The sequence below is a fragment of the Papio anubis genome, chromosome 4, assembly GCF_008728515.1.
Source record: "Papio anubis isolate 15944 chromosome 4, Panubis1.0, whole genome shotgun sequence".
Taxonomy (NCBI): domain Eukaryota; kingdom Metazoa; phylum Chordata; class Mammalia; order Primates; family Cercopithecidae; genus Papio; species Papio anubis.
Window position 1 is genome coordinate 7,032,275 of NC_044979.1, and position 13,334 is coordinate 7,045,608.

The 13,334-nt window shown below is 37.4% G+C and overlaps 1 protein-coding gene across 17 annotated transcripts in view; it reads left to right on the top strand.

Moving 5' to 3' along the window:
- The window catches only part of KMT2C (lysine methyltransferase 2C), a 298,256-nt gene that overhangs the window by 197,393 nt on the left and 87,529 nt on the right, over positions 1–13,334 (top strand). For all 17 annotated transcript variants that reach the window (XM_031664996.1, XM_031664992.1, XM_031665006.1 and 14 more), the window contains 5 exons: positions 5,141–5,322; positions 5,577–5,741; positions 7,072–7,181; positions 7,687–7,752; positions 9,030–9,242. In XM_031664996.1, coding sequence (XP_031520856.1) covers positions 5,141–5,322; positions 5,577–5,741; positions 7,072–7,181; positions 7,687–7,752; positions 9,030–9,242 — 736 coding nt within the window. The remainder of the gene's footprint in view (positions 1–5,140; positions 5,323–5,576; positions 5,742–7,071; positions 7,182–7,686; positions 7,753–9,029; positions 9,243–13,334) is intronic.

The following is a 13,334-nucleotide window of genomic DNA, read 5'->3' on the forward strand; positions in this document are numbered from 1 at the left end:
TAAGGGTTTGCTATCTCAAGAAATTTGCTCCTCTATAAATCTTATATTGTACTAATATCCTGCTTTTGTCTTGAAAAAGTAAAACATAAAAATATGTGCATTTAACTTAAAAGATAATTTATACTATTCACAAAGATTTTAGGTTTAACTGATTCATTTTGTCTGTTGATTTAAAAAGCTGAGAACTGGAGTATTTAGTACAAAATTATTAGCCCATTCTGTTCTTTCCCACATTCTCTTTCCTCTATGCTCACTCATATACAAAAAGACATTTTCTCCTTATAGCCAAAAGAAACAAAACAAATGTCATATTTAATGCAATTGGTAATAATCGAGAGTCAGCACTGCTCACTTTCAAGCATTTCAGGATAGAGGCTTTCTGGGGAACCTTTTAAGTGGTATCATGTGCTTGGTTTTAAATATGGACAGGTCTCAATACTTCAGTAGTTGAATCTAAGGTTTTTGATGTTTTCTTTTTAAGAACTCAGTCTTAATAAAACTTACATATTTGAATAAAGTGTCATGGCCACTGGAAGCAAGCATGGAGGTATAGCTGTACAGCAGAGGTCTTAATGTACTCCACAAGTAAATCTTTTCTAGTACTGCCATACCGTGTACTATAAATACTAACCTCAGTTTCAGTGATAGGTCATGAACTATGAGTGATTTTTATACCTTTCTCCCCTGCCCTTCAAACATGACTGTATTATATCATTGTCAGTAAAATGTCAGTGTAGTAAATAAATCAACATTATCTCCCTCAGAATTCTTTGTTGATAACTACACTAGTATTTCTTTTATAGGGTATTACAGGTTTTTGTGAATTTAGGAATCAAAATGAAAGATTATAATTAATACTATCCAAAATAGAAGACTAGTACGGTTAATTTATGTAGTCTTTTAAAATTAGTTGCTCATGGTATTTGACTGAAAAAGAGTATATAAAGCCAATTAAAAAATAGAGTTATATATGCATAAAATATGTTTCTTTTCTTCTTTGTACTTTGTATAAAAGTTGCTGTTACTAGATTTTGTGTTTTAGAATACTTAGTGTTTTGGACCGAAGGAAATTGAATAAGATCCTTTTCAAGGTAGTAATGTATTTCTTTTAACCCATCCAACAATTACCGAATTCCCATTTTACAGATGAGTTAAATATGACTTACATAAGTTAAGATTGGACAATTAGTTCACTGTCAAACACCTAGTTACTGGTAGAGCTAGAATATGAATTCCTATTTTTAAAAGTTGTATGTGGTTCCTTTTATACGATGACGCTGTTTTGGACAGTGTAGGATACTGCAGTCTCATTGATTGAGAAATACAGCAGTATCTAGAAATATACTAGGGATATTTGAATTGACTCAGTTTGAATTTTTGTTGTAGGAGGCAATTGTTTGTGGATAAGTTTGATACCTTTGAAGCTTCTTTTTAAGCTTGCTGGGGCAAGTCTAGAAAGCCTTCACTCTCAGGTGGATGTTTTCAGACTTTATGGTTTTAGAATCTTAACACTCTTTAAAATTCCTGAGGACTCCATAGTTTTTGTTTATGAGGATTTTAACTATGGACTATTCACCATTTTAGGAATTAAAACTAGGAACATTTTATAACACAAGACTACAGAAGCACAACCTGCATAATGTCAATGTAATGATATGATACAACATGTAGCCTCTATAAATACCACTGTATAATTGTGAATGAATTAAAGTGAAAAAAAGGCAAATTAAATCCTAGTATTATTTAAACTTGTTTTAACCTTACAGGCCCACTGGGGTTCCCTAGACCACACTTTGGTAGCTGCGGTCCTAGCATTAGTTTAACCCTATACTTAAGACTTGGCCTTTCTGGGATCTCTACTGAATTCTACCCCCTGTTCACCATTGTCTTTGTACTCTGACTGGTTGGGCTTCACTTGTCTTTGAGCCTTTTGCAAGCTCGGTAACTGTGCAGCTTACAAATTCCCAGTAGGTGTACTTTCCCCTGGTTGGGGGTCTTTGGCCTTATAGCAGTGCAGCTTGGTGTTCTGCCAAAGACTTCAGGGGAATCCTTTAGATTTCTGGAGCTCTTAGTCCTTGTGCTTCTTCATTTTGAGTACTGTGTCCTGCACATTCCACTGCCTCACCTTCCCTAACCCCAGGGAGGCCATGGATTGTTCTCTGATGAGGTTCTCCTTCCCTGGGCAGCGGTCTGGAAACTGTTTCTAGGTGGAGTATCACAGGACCCCCTGAGTGTTTCCTTCCTCTCAGAGACCACTGTCTCCTGTACTCTGTGTTGTCCAATATCTGAAAACAATTGTTTCATACATTTTGTCCAATTTTCTAGTATCTTATGGGAGAACAGGCTGGTCCCACCTACTCCATTATAGTTGAAGCATGTATCCGTATTAGATTATAAAACATATCTGTAACAATTTTGGACAGGGTACCATGAATGGAATCCTGGATGACATCTTATTTGAAAAAACTTTTAAAACTAAGCCTAAACTGGTTCAGCAGAAGAAAAAAATGACTTGATAGTACAACCCCAGTACCTAGGTTAAAAGGAAATTTCACAGAGGGAGAAATTGTTCAAGTGTTGAAGTACTAGCAATCAAGAAACACAAACACTAATGTTTCCGTTAGATTTGAGAATAAGAAGGTCTTGACAAGCCTGGCTTAAGCAGTTTTGAGTGGATGTGGGCGTAGAGACCATAGTGGAGTATGTTGAAGAGTGAATATAAACTGAGAAAGTTGGAGAGTTTGGTTGTAAAAGGGGCCACAGGTATCTGTGAAGAAAACTTAGGAGGAATGAAAATAAATATTTTAAAAATTCTGCCACTAAACACCTCAGATCTGTCTGCCACTTTATCTTCAGATCATCATTGAAGCCAGGGTTAGGCAGACTGGCCCATAGACTAAATCTGACCCATTTCCTTTGTTTGCAAATAAACTTTTATTGAAATATGGCCATGTTCTTTTGTTTACATATATTTGTAGTGGGTTTTGCCTTACACTGGCAGGGTTTTTATAAAGTTGCAACAGGTCATATGGCCCTCAGAACTTTCTGTTTACTCTCTGGCCCTTTATTGGAAATGTTTGCTGGCTACTGCTCTAAGCCACTCTGATCTTACTCCTAGGCCATTTCCTTCATGTGGGCAAATAATATATTAACTTGGTAATCTAAGACAAATTCTTAAAAATCAATAAGCTAATCAAATTAATAAATATACATGTTTAAAAATCAAATGACATGAAAAGCTTTGTAATGGGCCGGGCGTGTTGCCTCACACCTGTAATCCCAGCACTTTGGGAGGCCGAGGCAGGTGGATCACTTGAGGTCAGGAGTTCGAGCCAGCCTGGCCAACATAGTAAAACTCTGTCTCTACTAAAAATACAAAAATTAGCTGGGTGTGGTGGCTCATTCCTGTAGTCCCAGCTACTCAGGAGGCTGAGCCAGGAGAATTATTTGAACATGGGAGGCAGAGGTTGCAGTGAGCTGAGATCACACCACTGCATTCCAGCCCAGGCAACAAAGCAAGACTCTGTCTCAAAAAAAAAAAAAAAAAAAAAAAAGCCTTGTAATGAACAACCAACCCTTGTATTACTTTACCTCCATGTCTGAGGCAATCACTTTTCATCTTTTCAGGTATTTTTTCTTGTAGTTAGTGCTATAGCTCTAAATGATAAACTGGTTTACTGCTTTATCAGTGCTAGATTTTGTCGACTTTCTGCTATGAATAAATCAATTCTGATTTAGGTCTTAAAATACACCTCCTTCCTTCTCCCAATATAGTTGTATTACTATGTTTAGTTCAATTAATAAGGTGTTGATTTTGACTCAGTGAATGTTCACTGCAGATCTAAATAGTGTACTATGAGTTTCTTCTGTCTTTCATGGAGTTTTTAATAACAAGAAAGTAATAGTGACTCTCCATTTGTTCTTTGTTTTTGCCTACTATACAACTATCATATAAGATTATTTTTTAAAGTACCATTTTTTTCTGGGAAGAGTCCTACCCTCCTCCTGGACATTCCCTTCTCCTGCTCTGAAACATGCCAGTAGCTTCTAGGTGTGTTGTTCTCATCCTTAAACTTTCTTGGCCTGATGTCTTTTGTTGGATCTGTTGATTTATAGATCCCAGATCTTCCTTTTCTTTATCCTCATTCTGTTCCACATATCTCTCAGTAACTTTATTAGAAGGAGAATGAGGGAGCTGAATTTTGAGTCTTCCTGTGTCTACAACGTATTCTGTCTTCACACACAGTTGCGTGTGTAGCTAGGTTGAGAATTGTACTTTGAAAAGTGTTTTCTTGTAGAATTGGAAACTTATGCATCTGGATTTGGGAAGTTTGGTGCCATTCTGATAGGTGTTCCTCTGAATTTAACTCTTTTGTTTTCTTCTCTGGTATCTTTTAGGCTTTCATGTACCTCATGATCTGAATTTTTATTCTCCACCCTCATTACCTGCTGTGTCATTATCATGTGGGCACTTGGTTGGTTCTATCTGTACACCCTAGTCTCTTGAGATCTTTAAGAAGTTCCACAATCTTAATATTACATGGTGTGACTTCCTTCAGGAGTTGATTAGGGATTTGGAGATTCCCAAATATTCTACTAACACCCTTGAGAGAGAGAAGAATAAACAGAGGAGTGAATGTGAACCTCGGAATTCCTAGCTTCATAGTCTAAATAGAAATCCTCTAAGATAATAAAATGTCCCTAAGAACTCATGTTTTACATTATTATTTTTTTTGTGGTATTTTTTCTATTGATTTTAAGCATGGAAACGTAGATGGAGATTTTGTTGATGTATTTTCAAATTATGTATCGGTAATAGGGAAACTTACTTGATTTCTTTAAAATGTGGTCACTATATCTATAAATATAGTGGACATTAAATGTACAGCATAAGGTAATTATGTGGACTTTAAAAAGGCATTAAAATACATGCCACTTTCTATTATTCTGCTCAGTAGGCTCCTAAAAGTGCATATGAACATGCCCAACCCAATATTGGGCCTCCGTAGGTGCTCAATAAATGTTAGTTGATTGCCTCTTTTCTGCTTCTAGGTACATAAGCACCATACTAATTTATATAGTATATTTGATTATGTTAGGTTAATGCATAAATCACATGGATTGGTTGTTTCTTTTACAGATCACTAAAGTGGTTCTTAGCAAAGGTTGGAGGTGTCTTGAGTGCACTGTGTGTGAGGCCTGTGGGAAGGCAACTGACCCAGGAAGACTCCTGCTGTGTGATGATTGTGACATAAGTTATCACACCTACTGCCTAGACCCTCCATTGCAGACAGTTCCCAAAGGAGGCTGGAAGTGCAAATGGTACTCTAGGATTTGTTTGCCTTGCTAGTCTTTCAAGTTCAGAACTTTCTCATACCACTTTAGTTTTTAAAAATTAGCCACATCTATTTAATTGAATAATACACGTATGCTATGATAGATATCACTAATCAGAAAAATTTTCACATACACATTAAATCATTCCCCCATTATGTTCGTATGTAGCTTCCTGAATTACAGTAACTGAATAACTAAGAAAATAAAATTGAGACTTTTCGGGGGGATTTGGATTTCAGGTGTGTTTGGTGCAGACACTGTGGAGCAACATCTGCAGGTCTAAGATGTGAATGGCAGAACAATTACACACAGTGTGCTCCTTGTGCAAGCTTATCTTCCTGTCCAGTCTGCTATCGAAACTATAGAGAAGAAGATCTTATTCTGCAATGTAGACAATGTGATAGGTATTGTGCTATTTTTTCATCTTTTTAAAGCTTTTCTCTCTGAAATGTAGCAAAAAGAAAATGGAAAATAGCTTTTCCTTGATCATAAGTTTTAGGTACAGAACTTTTTGCTTTGTAGATTTTTAGTCACCTAGAAACTTACAGAAGTGATTTCCTGTTTTGAATTCTCAATTCAGACTAAAGTTTTTTTTTGTTTTTGTTTTTTTTTTTAAATTTAGAGACTGAGTCTCGCTCTGTCGCCAGACTGGAGTGCAGTGGCACGATCTCGGCTTACTGCAGCCTCCGCCTTCTGGGTTCAAGCAATTCTTCTGCCTCAGCCTCCCGAGTAGCTGGGACTACAGGCGCCCGCCACCACACCCAGCTAATTTTTGTATTTTTAGTAGAGATGGGGTTTCACCATGTTGGCCAGGTTGGTCTCGATCTTTTGACCTTGTGATCCACCCACCTTGGCCTCCCAAAGTGGTGTGATTACAGGCGTGAGCCACTGCTTCTGGCCAAGACTAAAGATTTTTAATTTAGGCCTTTTTGAGGGTTTAGAAATCCCTTGAAATTAGATGGAGAATTATTGCCTTCATCTATGCCATTTCTTATGGAAGGTTTCTGAATCTTTTAATAAATTATGAAGAATATCTAACACATTCTGTTCTCCTTAAACCACTTTTTCTTAAAGCTCTAAATACTAGATATCTAGATATTAGATACCACCTTCTGCCTGCCCTACGTAATTATGTGGAATTTCAAAATCAAGAATATTTCGTTGCTTTCATTAGTATATTGTTGTACTCTTTTAGAAGTTAAGCAGTGAACATATATTATTATTAATAGTATTATTTCATCAGTAGTACAGTATTCTTGGGACTCTGCCTACTAATTCTTTGTTCCAATGCAAGACAACTTTTTACTTTATTTCCCAATTACCATTCAACATTGCTTTACATGAGATATATCTACTTCAAATTAGATGCATTGCATGGAGCACATATATGCTAGCACTGCCATTTGCAGTATTTCTGAATACCTTTCTGTTTGCTCTAACTAGCTTCCTTGCTGTCTTTGAAATATTTAATATATGATGATAAAATAATTGGCTTCCTTATGTAATGTGCTTTGCTTCCTCTCTAATAGTTGTTCTTACTCCTTTTATTTCCTTCTTAGCTCTATGAAAGTTTTCTGTTAATAGGGATAGTTAGGAGAAAAGGGCAAGGTAGGAGGAGCATGTGAGGCTTAGGGCTTTTAAGTTTGAAGACTGTCAGTGTTACAGGTTTTAAAAGGTAGCAGTTCTCAGTATATTCCATTTTTTAAAAAACATGTACAAATATGGTCTTTTTAGATGGATGCATGCAGTTTGTCAAAACTTAAATACTGAGGAAGAAGTGGAAAATGTAGCAGACATTGGTTTTGATTGTAGCATGTGCAGACCCTATATGCCTGCGTCTAATGGTAAGAGAATAATTTAAACTGTGAGTCTGCACTCTTGTACCACTCACTTGCACCTTACTGTTCATAACCAATGAATTAGCTTAGCTATACTCTATTTTGTCTTTGTGAAACTTACTTTGACAAGTATTTTACAAAAAATATTACTTTTGGTTACACATGACTTATCACAACTTTTAATAAAACAATTGACATGAAACAATAAAAAGCATATACTTTAGATGTAAACTATAATTTTGCTTCCAGGGAACATGATCTTGTAGTTATTGACAGTATGTCAAAATCCAATATATTGATTCTTTCTTAGCCAGGTTTTCCTCCATGACTTGAGTATTTCCTTCACCACTTCTTGTTTTGTTGTTGCTTTAAAAACCACTTTTAACTTTAGTGTTCAAACATTTATTTTAATAAAATGAGTATAGAAACAAATTTTAATCATATATAAGTATTTAAATACACTTTACTTTTTCTGAAAAGAATTACCTGGATTTTTTTTTTTTCGTTTCAGTGCCTTCCTCAGACTGCTGTGAATCTTCACTTGTAGCACAAATTGTCACAAAAGTAAAAGAGCTAGGTAAAATTTGAAATGCTTTACGTAATTTAATTAATTTACTTTGCTTAATTTTTACATAATTGGCTTACCACTCGTCAAACCTGCTTCAATCATATGGGTGTTCTATCCAAATTCCCTCATGTTGGTAATCATTTCCACAATGATATATAAAATGTTGTCCAGCTTTACTGGGGCAGTACTCCTATAAATTTCAGCAAGTTGGCAACAAAAATAACAGCTCTTAGAATAACCATTAATGCCATACTTGCTTTGGTTTCATTGATATATTACTGTGCTTAATTATCAGTTAGCAGAAAATATGGCCTAGTTAGCAAACAGATTTGTTTTAGAATTAATTCAATCTCTTAATTTTTAAAATAATAAATAAACTTAGTATGGTGATTAATATGATATTCTTATTAAGCAATCATTCTTTTGAATACTTGTATTTAATAGCACCTGATACAAAAACATTTGGATAGTACAGGAATTGTTCTAAGGAACAACAGTTTTGTACATTTAAAATTAAATCTGCAGGATTTGTACTTATTTATTACCTCTCCCTATTAGTAATTATGTTGATACTCTGATTTTTCCAGATGAACTTCTGGAGTATTCTTTCTTCTCTTATGTAAATAGATCCCTATCTTTTGATCTTTTCTAGGAAGAAGCTCATAGTGGATTAGCTGAGCATTGCGTTTAGTTGCAGTGCTTCTAACTCTTTTTATTGGGACATGAAAATAGAAATGCCAGGAAGACTTTTTTTTTTTTTTTTGGAGTCAGAGTCTCGCCCTGTCGCCCAGGCTGGAGTGCAGTGGCATGATCTCGGCTCACTGCAACCTCCACCTCGCGGGTTCAAGCGATTCTCCTGCCTCAGCCTCCCAAGTAGCTGGGATTACAGGTGCATGCCACCACACCCGGCTAATGTTTTGTATTTTTAGAAGAGGCAGGGTTTCACTGTGTTATCCAGGATGGTCTCGATCTCCTGACCTCGTGATCCGCCTGCCGCCTCGGCCTCCCAAAGTGCTGGGGATTACAGGTGTGAGCCCCCGCACCCGGCCTAGGAAGACCATTTTTTAAAAACATGCAGCCTTTTTGCCTATAATCCCAGAAAGTTTGACCTATTGTTCCTAGTTTTTATTGGGTATCATGAAGTTAATTATTCATGCATTTCATAGATACGTAATTGCTTTCTAGAACTACGGTCACATTCCCTTGACATGGGTATTTTGGAACAGTAATCAGTCAAATTTAAAATGAAAGTTTAAATTTGTATTCTTGGGATTTTGTAATTTTAGACCCACCCAAGACTTATACCCAGGATGGTGTGTGTTTGACTGAATCAGGGATGACTCAGTTACAGAGCCTCACAGTTACAGTTCCAAGAAGAAAACGGTCAAAACCAAAATTGAAATTGAAGATTATAAATCAGAATAGCGTGGCCGTCCTTCAGACCCCTCCAGACATCCAATCAGAGCATTCAAGGGATGGTGAAATGGATGATAGTCGAGGTAATACTAATTTATTTTCCATGAAATATGTGTGCAAGAATTAAAGCATATAAAGTAACTTTTGAAATATGTGTATGATTTACCAAAGGGTAAATCACACTAACTTAGATAACCCCTGATGTGACCCTTGCCATTTCCAAATGAGTGATCTTCTTAGACCTTGCCTTTTCAGGTTCTCTTCCTTTCACACATTTTAGAACAGACCTACCTTTCAGAAATCTCAAGGAGCACCGTATCTTTGAAGATCACAGGTGGGGAAATACAGAGGGCTTGACTTTAGGTTGCTAGATAACATAAACCTTCTCAGATACTGTGAGCTTGGATAATACCATGTTTAAGTTAATGTAGAACTTGATGTAGAACATTCTAGAAATGGAAAAGCTGTCATTTAATATTACTTCAGGTATAACTTCATATTCACCAGTGTGCATCATAAACTATTGGTTTATAAACATTTTCTTGATCAATGTAAATGTAACATTTTTCTAGCTGAATTTTTTTTTTTTTTTTTTTTTTTGGTGGGGAGACAGGGTCTCGCTCTGTTGCCCAGGTTAGAGTGCAGTGGCACGATCTTGGCTCACTACAACATCTGCCTCCTGGGCTCAAGTGTCCCTCCTACCTCAGCCTCCTGAGTAGCTGGGACCATGGATGTGGGCCACCACGCCCGGCTAATTTTTGTATTTTTTTTTTTTGTAGAGATGGGGTTTTGCTGTGTTGCCCAGACTGGTCTTGAACTCTCCTGGGCTCGAGCCATCTGGTCTGCTCAGCCTGCTGAATTCTTGAGATAGCAAAATATTTTAATAGTAATTTAAAATCCAATATGAGTTATATCCTAAAGAGGATTACTATAGGTTTGCTCATTTTTGGGGCGGATATTTATTTTCAACTGATTTAGAAATGAAGTGATAATTATTTCTGTTCCATTATATTTTATTTCATAGGTTTTTTTTTTTGTTTTTTTTTTTTTAAGGGGCTATGTCTTGTTATGTTGCCCAGGCTGGTTTCCAACTCCTGGGCTCAAGTGATCCTCCTGCCTCAGCCTCTCAAGTAGCAGGTACTACAGGCATGTGCCACTGCAGCTGGCTTTGAGACAATAGAATTTATTGAATACCTACTATATGTCAGATGTTGGAAATCGTATCAGTGTACAAAGCAGGTAGAATTCTCTGCAGAGAGTTTATATTTTAATGTTAGGTAACCCAACTCTTAAAAAAAAAATCAGTTAATTATAACATGTTTGGCAAGTCCCATGGTAAAAATAAAGTTTGATTAAGAGGAATTGGCTGGCTGGGCACAGTGGCTCACGCCTGTAATCCCAACACTTAGGGAGGCCAAGGTAGGTAGATCACTTGAGGTCAGGAGTTCGAGACCAGACTGGCCATCATGGTGAAACTTCATCTCTGCTAACAATACAAAAATTAGCTGGGCTCAGTGCCATGCACTTGTAATGCCAGCTACTCGGGAGGCCAAGGCAGGAGAATTGCTTGAACCTGGGAGGTGGAGGTTATAGTAAGCTGAGACTGCACCACTGCTCTCCAGCATGAGTGACAGAGCAAGACTCCATCTCCAAAAAAAAAAAAAAAAGGAATTGGAAGTACAGATGGGTGTTTAGGGTCCATATGAATGGAAAGCAGTATTTGAGCACAGATTTTAAAGAGGTGAGTGAGTGAGCCACTTGATTACCTGAGAGAAGAGCATCCCAGACAGTGAGGAAGCCAGTGTAAAGGCTCTGGGTGAGAGTGTGCTGAGTTTATTTGAAGAGTGTTGTGGAGACCAACAGAGTGAGCAGAGCGGACAGTCAGAAGGTGAGAAGATTAGAGATGGACAGACAAGAAGGGCAGTTCAGTATATCTCAACACAACCATAAGGTGATGTGTCAGTAGTTTGTGCTTAATAGCAATGGAATGGGAGGCCATTGAATGTTTCTGAAAAGAAGAACACCATGATCTTATTTATATTTTAAGAGGGACACTCTCCTATGATATAAATAGATGATTAGGCGTAAGAGTTATGGCAGGTAGATCAGTGAGGAACAGTGGTCCAGGTGAGAGGTAATTGTGGCTTTGAAAAGGTATGTCTTTTGTGGCCGGGCTCGATGGCTCGTGCCTGTAATCTCAGCACTTTGGGAGACCAGGGTGGGTGGATCACCTGAGGTCAGGAGATCAAGACCATCCTGGCCAACATGGTGAAACCCTGTCTCTACTAAAAATACAAAAATTAGCTGGGCATGGTGGCACGTGCCTGTAATCCCAGCTACTCGGGAGGCAGAGAATTGCTCGAACCCAGGAGGCAGAGGTTGCAATGAGCTGAGATTGAGTCACTGCACTCCAGCCTGGCAACAGAGTGAGACTCCATCTCAAAAAAAAAAAAAAAGATATGTCTTTTGTATGTTCTTGATAATTTTTGTTTTGTAGTAGTGTGTTTTGGGTCTGTGTTGCTGCGAGAAAAGCTTTCTGATGCTTGTATATAACTGATTTCAGATACCATTGAACAGATAATTTGATTTGGGGGCTTGTAGTTTGTGAAGAGACAGTCCATAAACTTAGGAGGAATTGATCAGATCAGCATTAACAAGAATTTCCATTTCTGAGGATGTTAAAAAAATGTCTGAAAAAGGTTTCCATAGTCTCTTAAATTAGGGAAGTGCTCCATTTCACAAAATATGAAAGGTTTCTTGATAATAGTACACATTGTTTCCCAAATTATGAGATTATAATATCTTTTAAAAACAACACAAAAGACCTTGGAAGCTTTTCCTTGTGACTACCATTTGTAAGCACTGAGAAATGGTGATATGTTTCAATTTCATACTTTCTCATTGACTTGTATCAGGGTAAAAGAAAATCAGTTGAAAAATTACCCTTACTTTTTTTAACTTTACGTGATAAAATAGCCCATCTGAATTTACTGAATTTGTCCTTATTTTTTTGAATATGAAAAAAGATTGTTTAGTGTGTTGGATGTTAAATGCTAAGACAATTTTAGAATTTAAGGAATTGAATATACACTATTTTCATGACTAGTCTGTCATGTTCATTTACATGCCAGGATCTCACATGCTTTGTGGAAGGAAAGGTACATTCCTAGGGATAAAATAAATGCATGTTACTTGGACAATATTTTTGCTTTCTGCTGTTGGCTAAATAAAAATCCCTTTTAAAAATTTAGTATTGCTGCTGGGCGCGGTGGCTCACGCCTGTAATCCCAGCACTCTGGGAGGCCGAGGCGGGCGGATCACAAGGTCAGGAGATCGAGACCATCCTGGCTAACAGGGTGAAACCCCGTCTCTACTAAAAATACAAAAAAGCCGGGCGCGGTGGTGGGCGCCTGTAGTCCCAGCTACTGGGGAGGCTGAGGCAGGAGAATGACGTGAACTCGGAAGGCGGAGCTTGCAGTGAGCTGAGATCGCGTCACTGCACTCCAGCCTGGGCAACACAGCGAGACTCTGTCTCAAAAAAAAAAAAAAAAAAAATTTAGTATTGCCATACTTCGTCATATTAAAAATGTTTTAGATTATTATCTTGAAACTGCACATACACACCCCTAAAATAAGTTTTATGGTATTTAATATGCCTGTACAGGAGAAAAAATAGGAAAAGGATACAATCATCATAAGTTCTTATTATTACATTATGCTGAGATTTCTAATAACGCTGCTCTTTTCTGGGCATTTTGTATTAAACCTAAAATTTGTGATGTTTTAGACTGTTTCACTAACGTGTTTTGATAATGTCTCAGTGCTCTTGGGAAAGCATTATAAAGTAGTGGGCAATGTTGAAACCTACTCTGGATGTTTTTAGGCAAATTTTTTAACTTCTCTAATGCTAGTGTTCTCATTTATAAAATAGGTGAACCAGGATGAGCCCACAGGATAGTTGTGCTGATGAGGTGCAAGGATGCGTGCCAGGCACCCGGCACTGGCTCTTCCCACACGTAGAGTGCTCAGTAACCGTGAGCTATTAGAATACAAGTGCTCAACCAGTGCTTCGGCAGTTGTGTTCTGTGTCCAGCAGAACTCAACAGAATCCCACGCTTGTCTTTATATGTGAATTCAGTTCCTTTTTAGTTAGTAAGAAATCATGCCTATGTTTG